The 17,210-nt window shown below is 36.8% G+C and overlaps 1 protein-coding gene across 1 annotated transcript; it reads left to right on the top strand.

The window, feature by feature from the left end:
- Positions 1 to 4,771: 4,771 nt before the first annotated feature.
- On the top strand, positions 4,772 to 16,244 carry LOC115928648 (uncharacterized protein C1orf87-like). The gene is made up of 12 exons (XM_030996262.1): positions 4,772 to 4,872; positions 6,014 to 6,168; positions 6,604 to 6,724; positions 7,305 to 7,414; positions 8,245 to 8,724; positions 9,803 to 9,952; positions 10,425 to 10,460; positions 11,238 to 11,403; positions 12,043 to 12,137; positions 13,024 to 13,375; positions 14,071 to 14,407; positions 15,200 to 16,244. The coding sequence occupies exons 2-12, from the start codon at positions 6,041 to 6,043 to the stop codon at positions 15,367 to 15,369; spliced, it is 2,145 nt and encodes a 714-aa protein (XP_030852122.1). The 5' UTR covers positions 4,772 to 4,872; positions 6,014 to 6,040; the 3' UTR covers positions 15,370 to 16,244.
- The last annotated feature ends 966 nt before the right edge of the window (positions 16,245 to 17,210 follow it).

Raw genomic sequence — 17,210 nt, 5'->3', positions numbered from 1 at the left:
CATTTTGCTCCGTTGGGGGGGGGGGGGGGTAAAGGTCACCTTTTTTAGGTCAGCCATTGGCATAATTTTTTGAAGGGGGGTTCAATCCCCCCCCCCCCCCCCCTGCGTACGCGCCTGTTTGAATGTGCAACCTTGTGGAGCAATCAATCGGTGGGGCGTGATTGGAAAGAGTGCAGCGCCAGTGCCCCAAAACTCTCGGGATTGCGAATTTCAAACCTCTATTTTCTTTGAAAAGAAAAGTATTATTGCAAGCGCGTAGCTAGGATTTTTAGTGAGCACGCGAAACGTGCGAATTATTTACAGAGCGCACGAAGCGCGCTTTATTTAGGGGGTGGGTGCAGGGAGCACGTTTCATAAAATAATAGAGATTTTAAGAAGACAATTCGTTGTTCCGTTCTCGACTCTTAATCCTTGTATGAAAGTTTTCCCCCTCCCGCGCGAAGCGCGGAAGATTAGACGTTTTCACGTTTCATTAAACTAATAGAGAAATTAAGAAGACAATTCGTTGTACCATTCTCGACACTAAATCCTTGTCTGAATTCAGTCCCCACCCCCCCCTCTCTTTTACTCCCACCCTCCTCTTTAAGGCTCTTACCCTCTCTCTCTCTCTCTCCAATCTCTTCCACCACCGTTTCTTTTGTTTTCCTTTTTTCCTTTTTTCTTTTCGTTTACTAATGAATACTGCCTAATCATTGATCAAAAACTCAATGTAAATGCATGTCCTTCTCACAAATTCATTTTTGGATAAATCCTTCTTTTATTCTTATAAAAACCTGATCAATATAATTATTTATCTACATCCCTGTGAGTTTTGCAAATCAAACAGATCAATTTTTCCCCAAAATTGGTTGAGTGACTTTTCCCACCCCTTTCTCTCTCCTCTCCACTGATTAAAATCAATATTTTTCATTACCTTCTCACACCCACAGTAGAATTATTTTTTCCTCTCTCTCTTCCCTCAATATTTTTACTTTTGAAATAAAAACCGACAAAGCTGAAGAAAAGAAAGCTTCCACACACGACATGGTTGAGTGGGAATTATGGTCGGTATTAAACACAGAGAGATAGATTTAAGAGAGGATCGAGTTCTGATGAAGATAAAACAATAATTTTGTGCTCTTCATCATTCTTTGCATCTCTGTTTGAACAAAAAGACCTTCTCGTGCTAGTAGAATTGTCCCCTGAAAAGGATGGGTCTTCAACGTGCCATCATGTTTGACATATGGTGAGAAAAAGCTGACTAGTTTGGACCAAACTTTCAGGCCACATGTATGTCTAGCCCATATACGGTAAAATATAAGGTAAAATCAACGTGTTTTTGACTGTTTTTTTTCCCAGGGGAAGGGGCCCGGGGGCCCGGGCCCCCTTGGATCCCCCTGGAACCCCCACCCCTTAACAAAAAGCTAGATCCGCCCCTGACTTTGTACTACATAATCAAAGTAATAATGTAATCGCCAAACCACAACTCAACTTTTTACCTTTAAAATCATCATCTAGCAACCATCTGTAGATGAACTTCAAAGTTTGCGGTGAGTCGACGCAAGACCTTTAAAGTCAGTGAACCCATGAAAAAAATGAATAAATGTATTTTTGCACTACTTTTGTCATGAGACTGCAATGATGCAATGCCTTAAATAATGCTTCTGGCGGTTTCTGTAATAAAAATGCCATACTTAATTAGACAAAAAGTGTAGCACCTCAACCTTATCATCCGAGTGCCATAATGCATTAATAAAATCATAATGTGAGTGTGTGAAGAGCTTTGGGGTAGGCCTACCATTCTTTTTGCCTCTTAATTAGCAGACAATTTTATTTCGGAAGCTTTTATCACGAACAAATGTTATACAACACCATGAAAACAGAAAGAAAATTGCTAAAATTTGAATCTATGACCAACATAAAATTCAAATTTTGTAGGATTTTGTAATATATTTTTTGATTATAATTATACGGAAATCTATGGAATTAATACGAACGGAAATAGCAGATCTAATTAGTAGAAAATATACAATCATATGGTAATTATAGTTTTCTCTCTCTTTCCTCTTTTTCATTCTTTTCGTTCTTTCTTTCGTATTCCATTTCTTTTCATTGTAGCAATTTTTGTCTTGGAAGGGGGGGGGGGACGTTGAATTTGAATTTTCTCACTCGTGCGCTACGTGACCTCCCAAATAAAATGGGTCTGTACAATTCATCAAAGGGCCTCACTTTTGAAGCGAATATATATATATATATATATATATATATAAGTCTTTTCATTCAGTGTGGGAGGGGCATGGAGACCCCTCCCCCGCCCCCCCCCCCCCCCCCCCCCCCCCCCCCCCCCCATTAAACAGGTTGATAGCCGAGTCGCTTGCATTGTCTTCATTTCAGTTCTTCCTAAGTTCTTCCTTCATTTCAGTTTCATGCTAAAACTATGATAAATAAAAAGAGCACTGTCTCATGCTTTAATTAGACCTGGCTATTGTATAACGGCTAAATTATTTTCAGGTAGAATGCATGGAAGTCTCATTTTTATATTCTTTCTTTCGCAATAAATGGCTGAAGAGAAAGATTATCAAAATAGGCCGTATCAGGACAATCACCCCCTGAAAAATTACCCCCCCCCCCTTAAAAAATTACCCCCTAGGACAAATGTGATACCCCCCCCCCCCCTGGATAACCAAGGACATCGAGCCCCGAGGACAAATACACACCCCCCCCCCTCAGTTCATTGAAAGGGAAGTCCACCCGGGTAATAAGTTGGTTTTGATAAAATTAAAAGCAGAATTTTTTTTCTCGAGGAAAATTTTCCTCGGGTGGGGGGGGGGGGGGGGGGGGGTAATTGTCCAAGGGGGTAATTTGCCTTGGGTGATTGCCTATATAGGGGGGTAATTGTCCTATAGAACCAAAATAGGCCTATATTGAGGAAAGGGTCGAGAGAAGAGATATGGAGGGAGAAGAGAGAGAGAAAGAGAGAGAGAGAGAGAGAGAGAGAGAGAGAGAGAGAGAAAGAACGTGGTGAGATAGGGAAAGCAAAGGCCATGCAAAGAGGACAAATTTTACCAAACAATTTAGATTTAAGAAGAACTAAATAAAAGGAGAAGGAGAATGGAAAGAGAAGCAGCTATAACAAATTCCTTTTTCATTTTGGTCTAAATTATTTTGTTTCCTTCCCTTTAGCATTAGGGCTATATATATATATATATATATATATATATATATATGCCTCTCTTTAAAAATAAATGGAACCTATGGGACTAATTGATTATGAATAAAATTGTCTTTTTATATTTCATCATTGTTGTACATGTATTTGCAGTGCTCAGGTAACAATTTTTGTTATAATATAGATCAGGTACCAATGTACCATCAATCTTTTGTACGTTAATTAGCCTTCTCTTGCTATTTCCCTATATCGTCTCGACCTTTCCTATTGGCATTCTTGTTTTGTTGAAAATGGTTGACATAAGTTTCTTTTTAACTGGAGCCAAATATTTTTCCTACTATGAATCCGAATCTACCGATGTCCGACCAAAGTACTTTTTGTAAAATTAATTAATTAATTAATTAATGGTTTCTTTTAGGCTCGGGGATTATACATGATCATATGCTGAAGTTATTTTTAAAAAAAACGAACAATGTGATATAAAACGAATATATTATGCACGCCACATCCATAAGTTTGTGAAAATATTATACAGCTTAGTTGTTGAGCTTTCCTTTAGCTAATTACATCAAGAAAAAATATTATTACCCCGGCCCCCACCCCCCCCCCCCGGCTCCACCCCCGAGTAATGATATTGGTTAGATCTAGCCACTGAACTCTTCATTTCATATCAGTGCTTCTAGCACCTATTTAAATCATAGAGTTATATATATAATATATATATTTAAAGAGTTCATTTTGATTTAAATATATCTCTAGGATTTAAATATTTTTTTTTTTTTAAATGATATTTTATTTCCTTCCTCATAATTTCACACAACAAGAAATTAACATAACAAGAAATTATCAAAATAAGCAATATAAAACAAGATCTTTGATACAAGACACTTCATGAGTTACATCAATCAATGAACATAGAAAAAAAAAAAAAAAATTCTTGCATGTAACAGTGTATAATCAAAATAACAGTAGAGGAAGATTTAAAGTGTAGATTTTTTTTGTTTTAAATGATATTTTATTTCCTTCCTCACACTTTCACATAACAAGAAATTCACATAACAAGAAATTATCAAGATAAGCAATATAAAACAAGATCTTTGATACAAGACATTTCAATGAACATAGAGAAAAAAAAAAGGAAAAAAAAAGTCTTGCATGTAACAGTGAATAATCAAAATAACAGTAGAGGAAGGTTTAAAATTACATATTACCATCCTATCACAACACTTTCACACCCCCCCCCCCCCCCCCCCCCCTCTAGCCCACCCACACCACCTTTCACACACATAAACACACATACAAACACAAACACACACTGCATGCAACCTGTTCCCTCAACTCACACCACACAAACTCTTAACCCCCCCCCCCCCCCCCTAGCCCACCCATCTCATCATACCCCCTTCACGCCGACAACACACACTGCATGCAACCTGTTCCGGTTTGTCCACCTGTACACGAGAGAGAATTAATAATACTACTAATAATAATAATACCCACATCCATTAAAGTAAATATATCTCTTTATAATCTGCAATAGCCGGCCCTCTACGTCTGCGGACTGCCTCACTAAAGACTGGAACATGTTCCCTTCTCTCGCTAACTCGCTGCATATGCGTTGAGCCGAGTTGGTCAATACATGAGATTTGTCTGTAGCCGTAAGCGTTTCGTAGCCAGGTAGCACAACAACACTGCAGCTGACGACACGATTTCCTTGCCAAAAGGTAACATTATTTTGGTGATTCTAAGAAATGAAAATAAATGTGGACATAAAATTTAACTCTTTATACCGTAAAGCGACATTTAAACTGCATCTAAGTCTTATACAATATCAGTTATATTGTCTAAACACTATTTTCTGCAGCTGCTATGCTGCTAGCTGAACTTGGCCATGGCCTTGCCCTTGCCTTGCGTTGGGGATTGGATGGGTGTCGGCCGGCGCCTGTCGGGACTCCTTATTTTGTTAGCCCTATGTTTTTGTCGTTTTGATTTTTAAGACAATTAAAGTACACACTATTCCGCGATCAAACCTGGGGGTATGTGTAATTTATTAAATAGACAATATACCCTGTGAATGATTCATGAGAATTTACGTACCAATATCGTTCTACACAACAGTTTGACTTTGACTTGAGTTTAGGTACACATCCTGGATTGATTTGATGACATTCTTCTTCTTCTTCCTGAAAAGTGCAGGCTTCCTGAAATGAAGATTAACGCACTGTGGGTTGATGCGCACAGTCAATAGTACCGGATATGCACATTGTTTAGTGATATGTGCAGTTAAAATAATAAAAATAAAAAGTAACGGTCAGGAGGCGAGTTGGCCAAGTCGATAAAGCGTCTGCCCGTCGAACCAAAGATCCCGGGTTTGAATCCCACCCAGGCGGATGACTGAAGCCTGCATTGTATGTTAACTTGCCCCTCCTCTTGTTAATAGACGCAGGAAAACACTCTGTCCCTCGGATAGGACGTTACATGGAGACGTTAAACATGTGGGTTTAAGGATTCAGTGTGATGACTGACTTGTGAGTCTGTGACAGCAAGGTGCCTGAATATCAATCATCATCGTATGGGGGTATTCATACAACCGCCTGAAACCATCCTGTTTCCACATGTTGTTAGAAGATTAAGAAAGCAAGCATTAAGAAACTTTAATCTTTAGTCTTTACTCGGCAGTATAGACACTACCATTATTATTAATGTTTACATAATCGCTAATCAAATTGAAACACTGCACACTGTTAAAGGGTATGATTCTTTCTTTTATAGTACATGTTCTTCAAACTTTAATAACTTATGTTGGATAAATGCATGTTCCATGGCCTTGTTCATACTCACCATTTACTATGTACTTAAACCTAGGCACAGGATGGATCAAGAGTGGCCAACATGAGCAGACGATCTAATGCGTCCAACGCACGGAATGCTCCGTTTGGGACGGACATCCAACCAACGGTCAAGACGAGAATCATTGGTGGGAAAACGGTAGAAATAGCTGTAAAGTCTCCACCTGCAAGGTAAACATTTACAGAACTTTCTCTGTATATACTTGAAATGAACACTGTTTTATTTATCTGTTATGAAAAATAAATTGATAGCATTAATTAAACTTAGAAGTTTCTCAGTTGAAGGATAAAAAAACACACATAATAACAACAACAAATGTCAAATTTGTTAGGAAAAGGAAAGGACAAAAAAAAAAGTGAAATCAAGTACCGGTATCCAGTGGTCAAAACCCTATGAACTTTTAAGGCGCATTAAGGAAATTAAAACGTGATTATTAACTCTTGTGTTTTTCTTTGCTTTGTTCGTTCGTTCAATATTTAACAATTATTTTAAAATGACCTTGGACAGATAAGTTAGTTTTTAGTCCTATGTATTCCCATTGAGAAATGCTTCCATTATGTTAAGATAAGAAGATAATATCCCTATGAACCTTGACCCCTTGACAGTGTTGGTAGCCGGGTCTCCTCCGGGTCTCTGCATACAGGGCCCCATGGCACCCCTCCTATGCAGTACCAGCCTCCTGTGAATGAGAGCAACCATGGCAACTACAATAACAACCCAAATCCTGTAAGTAGACCAACAAACCTAAGATGCTTTTGTTTTGTTTTTTAATTTAAAACAAAATCGTTTATTTTGTGAGGCAGACAAAATCTTTTTTCTCTATTGGGACAAGAAACTTTAGAGTTTGTTAGTTGATGCCCTGACACCATAAATTTGCATTATTAAGCAAACAAACAAACTAAGATGCTTTTGTTCTCTTTTTATTTATTTGAAGAAAAAAAAATGTTTATTTTGATGGTGAGGCAGACAAAATCTTTTTTCTCTTTTGGGGCAACAAACTTTAGAGTTTGTTAGTTGATGCCATCCTGACACCATAAATTTGCATTTAAAACATTTGTTATTCCTTGAGAAGGTGGTTTATGCAATTTTTCTTACTTAAAGTGCACTTCATCAGACTAAAATTTAAAAACTACATATATTTACAACCATCAACAAACCATTAATTTATTTACTGTAATAATAAAGGATTAAATTAACTATTGAATATTATTGGTTCATAGTTAAAGCTACATGTATATCTCCCTTTTACCTAAGATATGTCTTCAAAATGTAATCAATTGAAATACTTATGTCTGTTTGAACATAGTTGCCTGGTAACTACCGCAATATCTACTCCCAGACGGCACCCAGAGACTCTAGCAACTCACACATCCATGGCAAAGGGAATCATTATGATGGCAGGCCTGGAGCCCAAAGGTTGGTATATTTAGGATCCTTTCTTAAAGGTAATACAAAGTTTCAGGAAATTTTGAAAATTGGGTGGATAGTGAATCTTTACAATTTTTATATATTTGGATGCCCCTGTGGATGTATTATAAGCACTAACAAAATTAGCACCTAACACACTTCTGTTTTCGAGAAAAATTGAATATAAAAATTTACCGGTGCTCCCGGTAAATTTTGATAAATTTCAAATAGCGCCTATGGCCGTACAATGGTAGCTGCGACCATGAAAATCTCAGAATATGTAGTTGTGATATATAATTTCCAAACGGGAATAGCTATTCGGTCGATTTTAGTCAAAAAACATTGTTTCATAGCTAAATTAATATCTTGACCTTGAGAGGGAGCTATACAACATAAAGAGTTTATTATTTATAATTTTATAACTTTAGACTCGATTTCAACCGCGACAACGATCAGTGAATATTGTAGGAACGCATATGCTTCCAATATGTTAATTTTAACCAAATTCATGACCCCATACCAAAACTTTGTAATACCTTTAACAAAAAGGAATGAAACAAAAATTAAAGATTGAAATATATCATAACTCTGATTTATTTCATATTGGGACGTTTATCAATTGAAGGTTTTTGAGTTATTTTTTTGTTCTTTTCTGTTTTTTCTTGAGAACTGGATATATTTTTGATGATTCTCTTTTGAAATATGTTTATATCTACCAAAGATAACTTCATATGATTAGTGATGTTTCTGGACCAAGGTGTTTTGTTGAACAGAGTATGATAATAGATCTCAAAAGAAGCTGTCACTTCAATGCTTCTTTTGTTTATTGTTGGATCTAGAGCCCTTCCTCCAATCCATGCCTCGGACCACAGCCATGACCACGGTGACGATGATGACGTCTGGTCAGAAGACATGGCCCAGGAAGACCTTCCCAACATCAAGGACATCCTCCAGAAGCCCTTCCCAGTTCACATCGGTTCCTCATCCGCCCTGTCCCCTATCAACAACAAACGTTCTCTGACGGATCAGGTCTCGGAGCACCTGATTGGGTACGACCCTCTCCACTTCAAGGAGATGTACACGGAGCTTGCCGAGTTTGATCACGGATTGCTAGGCTTCGTCAGCCAGCCCCAGATGAACATGATCGCCCACAAGCACAAGGTGCCCATTCCGATTTCAACCTTGAGGTTGCTCTTCTCCAACTTTGCCAAGGGTTCCAACCCCGACCAGGTGAACTATGAGAAGCTGATTCAGTTCCTGGCTCGAGCGCAGCTGGGATCAGCCAAGGCACAGACGTTGCTGGAGGACGATGTCAAAAAGTAAGTTCAAAGCTCTCAAACCGACCAGTGATCATTTACGAGGAGGCCCGATAGCTCAGTCGGTAGAGTAGAGGTCTCGTAATCCGGTGACCCAGGTTTGAAACCAAGGCGATGCGCTAGTGCCCTTTGGTAAGGTATTAGTCCTCATTACCAGGTCTCTCTGAGACGACCTTAAGCCGTCGGTCCTCTGGTTGCTTACTGACAAGCATTTATACTTTCTTAGCAGTCAGGTAAAATAATCACCACTACATTACATAACAAGATGTTAGATGTCGTGGTATTGGCATTGTGATATTAAAACTATTTTCATATCCTCAAGTCAGTTAGTCACATCATATAAAAGAGAATGGGAAATTTACCTCTCCAAGTTGTGAGCTTTAAAGGTAAAGACCAGTATTGGTAACGCCCCAATTTCAAAAAATGAAATGGAAGCTCTCATTACCAATCATGTGAAAGAATATGTTTTGACTAATACATGATGATAAAAAATTTGCCGGGAAACCGCCTACTAATTCATATATTTGGTAAATTTATTTCTCTCATGGTCGTGTGAGAGAGATAGGGTAGTCCCATATACATCTTTCTGTGTATAGTGCTTGTAACTTTACGAAGAATGGGCCAAATTTCTTATCATTTTGATGATTCCAGAACCTTGCAGATGCTAGATGCTAGATGATCAACCTTTTCTGATCGATTCCACAACGTTTCTTTCACAATGCAATCGCATGACCATTACTGGTCTTTACCTTTAAAGCAATTACTTTCAAGATGTCAACAGTTATGATTTTGAAACTGTTTTCATACTTTCAGTTACATTATCAGTGCAATTGCTTTAAAAATTTAAAAGTTCTAAATTAATATTATCTTTCAAATGCTGTTGGAATTTAACCTTTTCATTTTTTTGGCCTGCACAAATGGACATAGTGCCTTTAATAGCGCATAGACCTTAACAAAGAATTCCTTGTCTCGGGACACACACAAAGTTTAGGCATCTTGTTTGAAAGTCACATGAATCAACTACCAGTGGTTGCCCACTTCATGCTAGATTTTTCTCAAATCAGTCTTCTTATAATTACAGGTTTGTGCATGAAACAAATGGCGATGGGAAAACAGATCATGAATTGGAAAGACTCAATGCTCAGATCAAAAGATTCGAGGAGAAAGAGGAGAAAGAGCGAAAAGAGGAAGAAAGGAAACTAAACGAGAAGAGGGATAATAAAAATCGGAAGTAAGTTGTTCTTTACCTACCTTTATCTTCCCTTTATGGATTTATCAAATTAAACTTCTAATTTCTAGCTCTTGAAAATTTCAAAACATCCTCACAGTAATCTTAATGTCTCTTCAGATGTTAATTAATATTACCAATAATGATAATAATGATGATGATGATAACAACGACAACAACAATGATTATGATGATGCTGCTAATAATAATAATAATAAGAAGAAGAAGAATTGTTGTGTTATATAAAGATGTTGATTTTAATGATGATCTGTTGACTTCAACAGATCAACAAAAGAGGCTTATCTTGCCAGGGGAAGAGTGATATTACTTTTTGAAATATAAAACATATCTCCTAGCAATTAGTTTATGTTGACAATTATTTTATCAAAGGTTATCTCTTCTTAGCAAGAATTATGAATAACATGTATAAATAATAATTGATCAGCATTGTTTCTTTCTCTTAATTGCATTATAGAGAACAAGAAAAATGGAAGCCTTCATTTGTTACAAGGTTAGTTCTTCACCTTTATATTTCTATATCATATTTCCAATACATTTTCCCAATAGTCTATGCTATCAGCAGTATTACTTATTGTTTTATATTATGTACGGAAATGTGTGGTTATAGATATACATGCGATGGTAATGACGTTACAGCCAAAACATGTATGCCATGCACTACTGACTGATGTTTTGCGCATATGTAGAGCTTTCTTATTGAATAAATCTTAATAAAGTAGAGAAATCTAAAGCCAAGAGTTTTTAGAACTTACTTGTTGTCGGGATATTGAAATTAAAGATAGGGGGATTCATATGCTCTGAATAAAGGAAACCAAATTAGTTTGGAAAATACACACTTCTTCAAGACTAGTAGGGCGTTTCACAAAGCCTTTTTTCAATGACAAATGACAAAAATCAGTGACAAATCTGCTGATTACCAATCAGAAGCAAGGATTTCAGTAGCTTATAACAAAAACTGTCACTTGTCACTGATGACAAGTTTTGTGAAACGCCCCTCAGGTTGTTGAACTGAGACATCAGCTTGAAATTTCAATGATTCAATGAATATCAGAAAACGTCTAAAGACATTATCCAATTTTTGAGATGTCATATTGATTTATAGGTTTATTGGATCATCTAAAAGTTGTATAAATATCTGGCGGAGTTTCAATGATAAGATTGTGGTGTTTCATATTTTTTAACATATAATTTTTGTATGTGATTAAGACTCGCTAAAATCCAAGTACATGTAGTTGCTCAGGCTTTACACTATTTCATTCAATTCCAGAAAACCCCTCAAGACATTCTCTGAGTTGGAAGATGCAATGTTGATCCGAATGCTTGAGGAACAGTTCACAGATGGCAAAAAGAAACAGACCATCAATACAGAAGGCATGAGGGAAATGTGCCTCAAGAAAGACCGACAGGAACAGGGAACTTTCTCCAGAAGAGACGTAAGTCAAAACCCATGTAGAGGTGCCGTGGTCGAGTGGTTAAGTTGCCGGACTGTCGATCACAAGGTCCGCGGTTCGAGACCCGCCGCGGCACTAATGTCCTTTGGCAAGACATCTACATTTGCCAAACTCAACCCAGGTGATGTAAATGGGTACCCGGCAGGAATTAATTCTTTGAAATGCTAGAGTGCCGCAATGGCAGCACAGCTAAAGCCGGGGTAATAATCTCCAAGTTTGGAAGCGCTTAAAGCGCTATATAAAAACTGAGTATTCTGTGAGTTCTCCGCAGAAGCATTGTTTAATTATGGTTTGTTTCACCAGACTGCTAAGAAAGCATGTGTATGCTTGTAAGTAAACAGCCATGGGACTTGTCAATTTAGGATTAATGCCTTGAATGCTCCCCAGGGAGTGGAGATTGTACACACAGTGTGTGTGGGCAAGTATTGAATCCAATGACCGGGGTAATAGTATGTTCAGCTCAAACAAGAGTAGGAACAATGATTTGAGATACACTAGAGTAAAAATTTATCTTGACCTTCATAAATTTACGACTTGCTGTAAAAAAATTGTTACTCATCAGATTCGGTGCATGATTCAAATTGTCTTACTTTCACCGTGTTATAAAATGATTTGTTTCAGCTGGATGATTTGTTTCTCTACTATCGGATACCAGTCCAAGGCTCACTCTTAAACAAGATGATACAGAGGATAGATACAGGAGACGGTCAATTGAGGTGAGGAGTAGGTTTCTCAGAGCAGATATAAACCTACACTGTCATAATATCAATTTCTTTTGTATAGAAAGAGGCAAAACACATTTGTAGTGCTAATTTTACAATTTGAAATTTTGATATCTTCAATTATTTGTCGGAATGAATATGTTGCACTCACTTTTCATGTTTCTTCATAAAAAAGATGAGCAGCCAGTTTATTCATATTAATGATAATAGTCATATAAATTTATATAGTGCATCTAAGATATAAATACAAAACTCCTAACAGTGCTACTTTACAGATACACAATAACAAAACATCTATTCAACAGCTTGTAAAAACAAGTGCGTCTTCAGCAACAAATGAGGCTTTTCTTATGTCGAGTGGTACGTTATTCCAAAGCTTTGGAGAAAAATACAACTGAAAGCACTCCAAGAATTACTTTTGTTTTTTGTGTGAGGTATATTTAGAAGCAGCTTGTCCTGTGTACTTTATACGTTATGTGAATTTTGAAAAGATAATGATTCAGACAAATAATTTGGGACTTGACCATTCAAAGCTTTATAAACAAGCAAACAAATCTTAAATGCAATTCTATGCCTTATTGATGATCAATGTAACTGAATTAAAACAGGTGTAAGATGGGAATATTTTGAGGAATCAGACGCAAGTCTTACAGAGGCACAGGTTGTAACTTTATTATTTGTGAATCTGGTGGTAAACCCAACAATGCTGTGATGGCAATTCCTACTTAATGTTATGATGACCATATTTGTGGTATATGAAATACACTTGATTTGGTATTGATTTTTTTTCCTTTCTGCTTCATAACAAAGTTATTAGTCTGTAAATTGAATTCTTTTCTCTGTTGCTCTTAACTATTTCTATTCTTTTTATAAATCACAGTTGGGTGGCATTCTTAGAGATTTTAGAAAGAGTGGATTCTGGAGATGCAATGACACCCCGCGGAGAGAAGAACCAGAACCACAGCCAAAGAAGAGCTTCTGAAGACCCCAACTTAGCCTCAATCGGGAACAGGAACTCTTTTGGAAACAGTCCTCGTAACAGTGGGTCTCAAAGGGAGAGAAGCGGAAACAGGTCCAGAGATGGGCCCAGACCACATGCTGGAGGCTTAGCCCCTGTCATAGAACCAAGAAGACCAAGTACCTGGCCCAAGAGACCCTTCAAGGAGGTCCTACCCACACCAGAGGAACCAAAGAAAGTAACGTCCCCTCCTTGGCTCAGGAAGCCCCTTGCAGTGAGTTATGAAAAAGGAGTTTGAATTGAAGGTCTTTAAGAATTTAAAAAAAAAAAAAATTCAATTCAATTTTTTTTGTCCAATAACGACATGGAAATTCATTGTCGGATTTTACATTTTCCGTTTTACATTGAAACCATGTATAAAAGGACATCAAAAACATGACATTGAAATAGGAGGTAATTATATTCGAAATCAGTGAAAAATTGGAAAAACATTTAATGCTTTCCTGTTTTAATTTATAAATATAGGTGACTATATTTTCCAAAGACCATCAAAAAGTATTGGAAAATCATTTAATGCTTTCCTGTTTTAATTTATAAATATAGGTGACTATATTTTTCAAAGACCATCAAAAAGTCATCAGAAAGATTTTCAAACTTAAGAAAAAATTATTGTGTGCACACATGAAGAATATTTACATAGCATGGTTGGCATTTACAAGTTCTGTAATTTTGTAAGTGTTTTGTGAATTCAAATATATTAATATGTACAAGATGTCTAAAATTTATGTTTTGAAATAGAAATGTAATTGAATATTTTAAATGATTTGTTTGGCATGGTGTACATTTAAGTTGAAGCACATAATTCGGCTGGAGAGAAAAAAGCATGACAGAATTTGTGTTTGTGTGTGTGATATTTACTGAATTCTACAAACTGCTCGACTCACTCTTATGTTTATGTATTTTACACAGAGAATAGACCCCTTAACACAGGCTCAAGAACCAGATAACGACGTAACCAGTGTTGAGATGGAGATCACTCGCAATGACACGCCCACAGAGGACCACGCCTCCCTCCACTCGCCCCCGTCCACCCCCTCCCCGAAGCAGGAAGGTTACGAGATCGATCGACTCAGACAGATGGCTGAAGAGCATCAACGGCGGCGCCGTGGTCACAGGCCTGTAGATCAGCAGGAGGTGGTGATGAAGTCGCAGCAGAAGAAGAACGAGAAGAGGGAGAGAGAGGAGTGGTTTAAGGGTTTTGTGCATCTTGCAAAGGGGCTTTACAGCACAGACACATCGAAGACTGGTAAGGATTCGGGGTACAACTTTGAAATAAGTATGTTTTTGTTATTTTTTAAATGAAGTGATTTGTTATCAAGTCACAGAAGTATAGGATTCCTTTTCTCCGTCTTATTCATCAAGCTAACATTAACAAATTTTTGCAGCTATTGTGTTTAAAATAAAATTCCATTCTTCCCTTTTGATCATTTCTTTCATACTTTCAACACTATTGTTACTTCCATACAAAGGAAAAGTAAGGATACACTGTATGTTTACATCTTCAAATATTTTATTTCTCAACTAGCTAGGCCTAGGACTAATACTAGAAAATTTGAACTATTTGAATAGCTTATTGCCAATTGTTATTCATCTCAGGCCTATCCTCAACCTATGTGTATGTCAGACCAAAACTTGATGTTACAGAGAATTCAAAACATATATTGTTATTACCTTGTATTTGCTTAGAAAAAAAAGACTTGTTTATCGGATATCTTTTGGTTTTGCTGTTGAAAAAGTCCCAAATGCCCTTGCTGTAAATATTGTATCTTATTTTTTGTGTTCTAAATTCATTTTTCCCATCTCTATGCACATTTCATGAAGCTCTTTTTGGAACTTTCAACTCTCTTCTCGTTGAAACTAGTAAGGGCAGGGACCCGTTTTACAAAGCCCCTTTTCAATGACAAATGACAAATATCAATGACAAATCTGCTGATAACCAATCAGAAGCAAGGATTTCAGTAGCTTATAACAACAACTGTCATTTGTCACAATTTTTGTGAAACACCCCCCTGATATCTGTTTCATTGTTCCAATGCAGGTTGTCTGGAAAGAGAAGAGATGCTTCGGCTTGTGAACAACTACAACCTGATCTACCAGCTTGGGATCTCATCCTCTCACATCAAGAGGGTCGTTGAAACATGCTGTCATGAGGGTGACCAAGTTCCGATAAAACCCGTCATAGAGATCCTGAGACAGAAAAGGAAGTGATATATATATTTTAGACTGTATAGAGACATTTTGGTTTAGTTACCAAAGAGTTTGTTTGGATGAATTGGTTCATCACGTGTCATTAAAATACCAAGACAGAAAAGGAAATGATGTTACTTTTGCTTGATATAGACATTTTTGCGTCATCCTTAAGAGGCTGCTACCGACAAGATGGTTTTAGTTTCATTGAGATACTGAGACAGAAAAGGAAGTGATATATATATATTTTAGACTGTATAGAGACATTTTGGTTTAGTTACCAAATCGTTTGTTTGGCTGATTTAGCTTGATGTAAAATATCTCTTCCCATGATATTAAAATACCAAGACAAAAAAAGAAATGATGCTACTTTTGCATGATATAGACATTTTGGCATCATCCTCAAGGGGCTTCCTCCGACAAGATGGTTTTGATGTCATTGAGATACAGAGACAGAGACAGAAATGATGCTAGTTTTGCATGTATTGGACATTTCGGCATCATCCTCTGACAAGATGGTTTTAGTGTCATACAAACTGTCAAAGGGGAGATCAAGCACCAATGATTGAGATAATCATCAGACAACAGAAGTGACACTGCCTTAGGCAGGAGATAAACATTCAAAGATACCTAGAGCATATGCGACAGTCATGGATGTATACTTAGGAAAGGAGTGATGCAGTGTGCACAATTGAGACATTTGGGCAAGGTTGTCAAGAAATTTATAATTATGGTTAAGTATAAAGTAATATCTAGAGGGTCATTGATATATTCTGTTTTGAAGGAGACCAAGTAACCCATACAACTTGTCATTATATTGAAATGCTCAGAAAAGAAATGTTGCCGTAATATGCAAGAGATAAATACCCTTAAGTTTATCTAAGCCAAATACTAAGCCAGTAAAAAGCTTTCATTTTTTACTTAAGTATTGAATTGAATACGGGCCCAGGAGACCATCTTGAATTTATTTATTTATTATTTTTTGGTGGGGGGGGGGGGGGGGGGTGTCAACTAAAGCCTTGATGAATATTTAACCTTTAGTGTAGCTTTTTGCATGTAACTCTTGTACATAATGCTGAATTCTCATACATGAATATATGGATGATTTATGAGCGATAACTTGATATCTCTTTTGATAACGATGTTCCTGGGTTCAAAATTTTATAGTGTCACTGTCACTGCACAGAAGGGGGGGGGGGGCTGGAAGGAACTGCTTTCAACCACTACACCCTCCCCCTTTTTTCGGACATGCAAAGCTTTCAAATGTGATTTACAAAGAATTGTTGTAATTATGAATCACAATTTACTCACGAATGAAGAAAAACACCTTTTCAACACAGAATTGCTGTGTATGCATTGTACAGCTGTTGTATTGAAGTCCACAAGTTTGGGTGTATATCTTTATTACAAATTCATTGACAGTTGAAATTGCTTTGCAAATTCTGAGTAATAAATTAGATCAAACTTTTCAACATTAATAAAAAGAGAACAATTGTTTTAATAATTACCTACATTTGTATTGATCTAATTTTGACAATCATCAAAAAGCAGCATGAACAAAGTTTTAAAAAGAAGAGAGAAATAAAATCTTTATATATAGATAATGATTTTAGATATATGCTTTGCTTTGTGATATATATAGGGAGCAGTTCTTGAAATATTGAATCTCGTTTGGGAAGATCATAATTAAACATGATTTTAATGCAAATATACCTCACTAAAGCCATTACATTGGACCAGTTACAAAGTTGTGAATAATAAAATTTATTTTGAATGGAGTTAATCTCTATTGGGCTCTAAGTAGTTTGACTTGATGTTAAAATAGAGTTTTATATTTTTGAAAAAATGTCTGCGTAGTAGAG

The sequence above is a fragment of the Strongylocentrotus purpuratus genome, unplaced genomic scaffold (assembly GCF_000002235.5).
Source record: "Strongylocentrotus purpuratus isolate Spur 01 unplaced genomic scaffold, Spur_5.0 spur5_scaffold_3, whole genome shotgun sequence".
Lineage (NCBI taxonomy): Eukaryota > Metazoa > Echinodermata > Echinoidea > Camarodonta > Strongylocentrotidae > Strongylocentrotus > Strongylocentrotus purpuratus.
The sequence above is the reverse complement of the archived record's forward strand: the minus strand, read 5'-3'. Positions and strand labels throughout refer to the sequence as shown.

Coding starts and splice junctions, on each gene's coding strand:
- LOC115928648 (XM_030996262.1), top strand. CDS start 6,041: ATGAGCAGACGATCTAATGCGTCCAACGCACGGAATGCTCCGTTTGGG. Junction 6,169..6,603: donor GTAAAGTCTCCACCTGCAAG/GTAAACATTTAC, acceptor ACCCCTTGACAG/TGTTGGTAGCCGGGTCTCCT. Junction 8,725..9,802: donor CTGGAGGACGATGTCAAAAA/GTAAGTTCAAAG, acceptor TTATAATTACAG/GTTTGTGCATGAAACAAATG.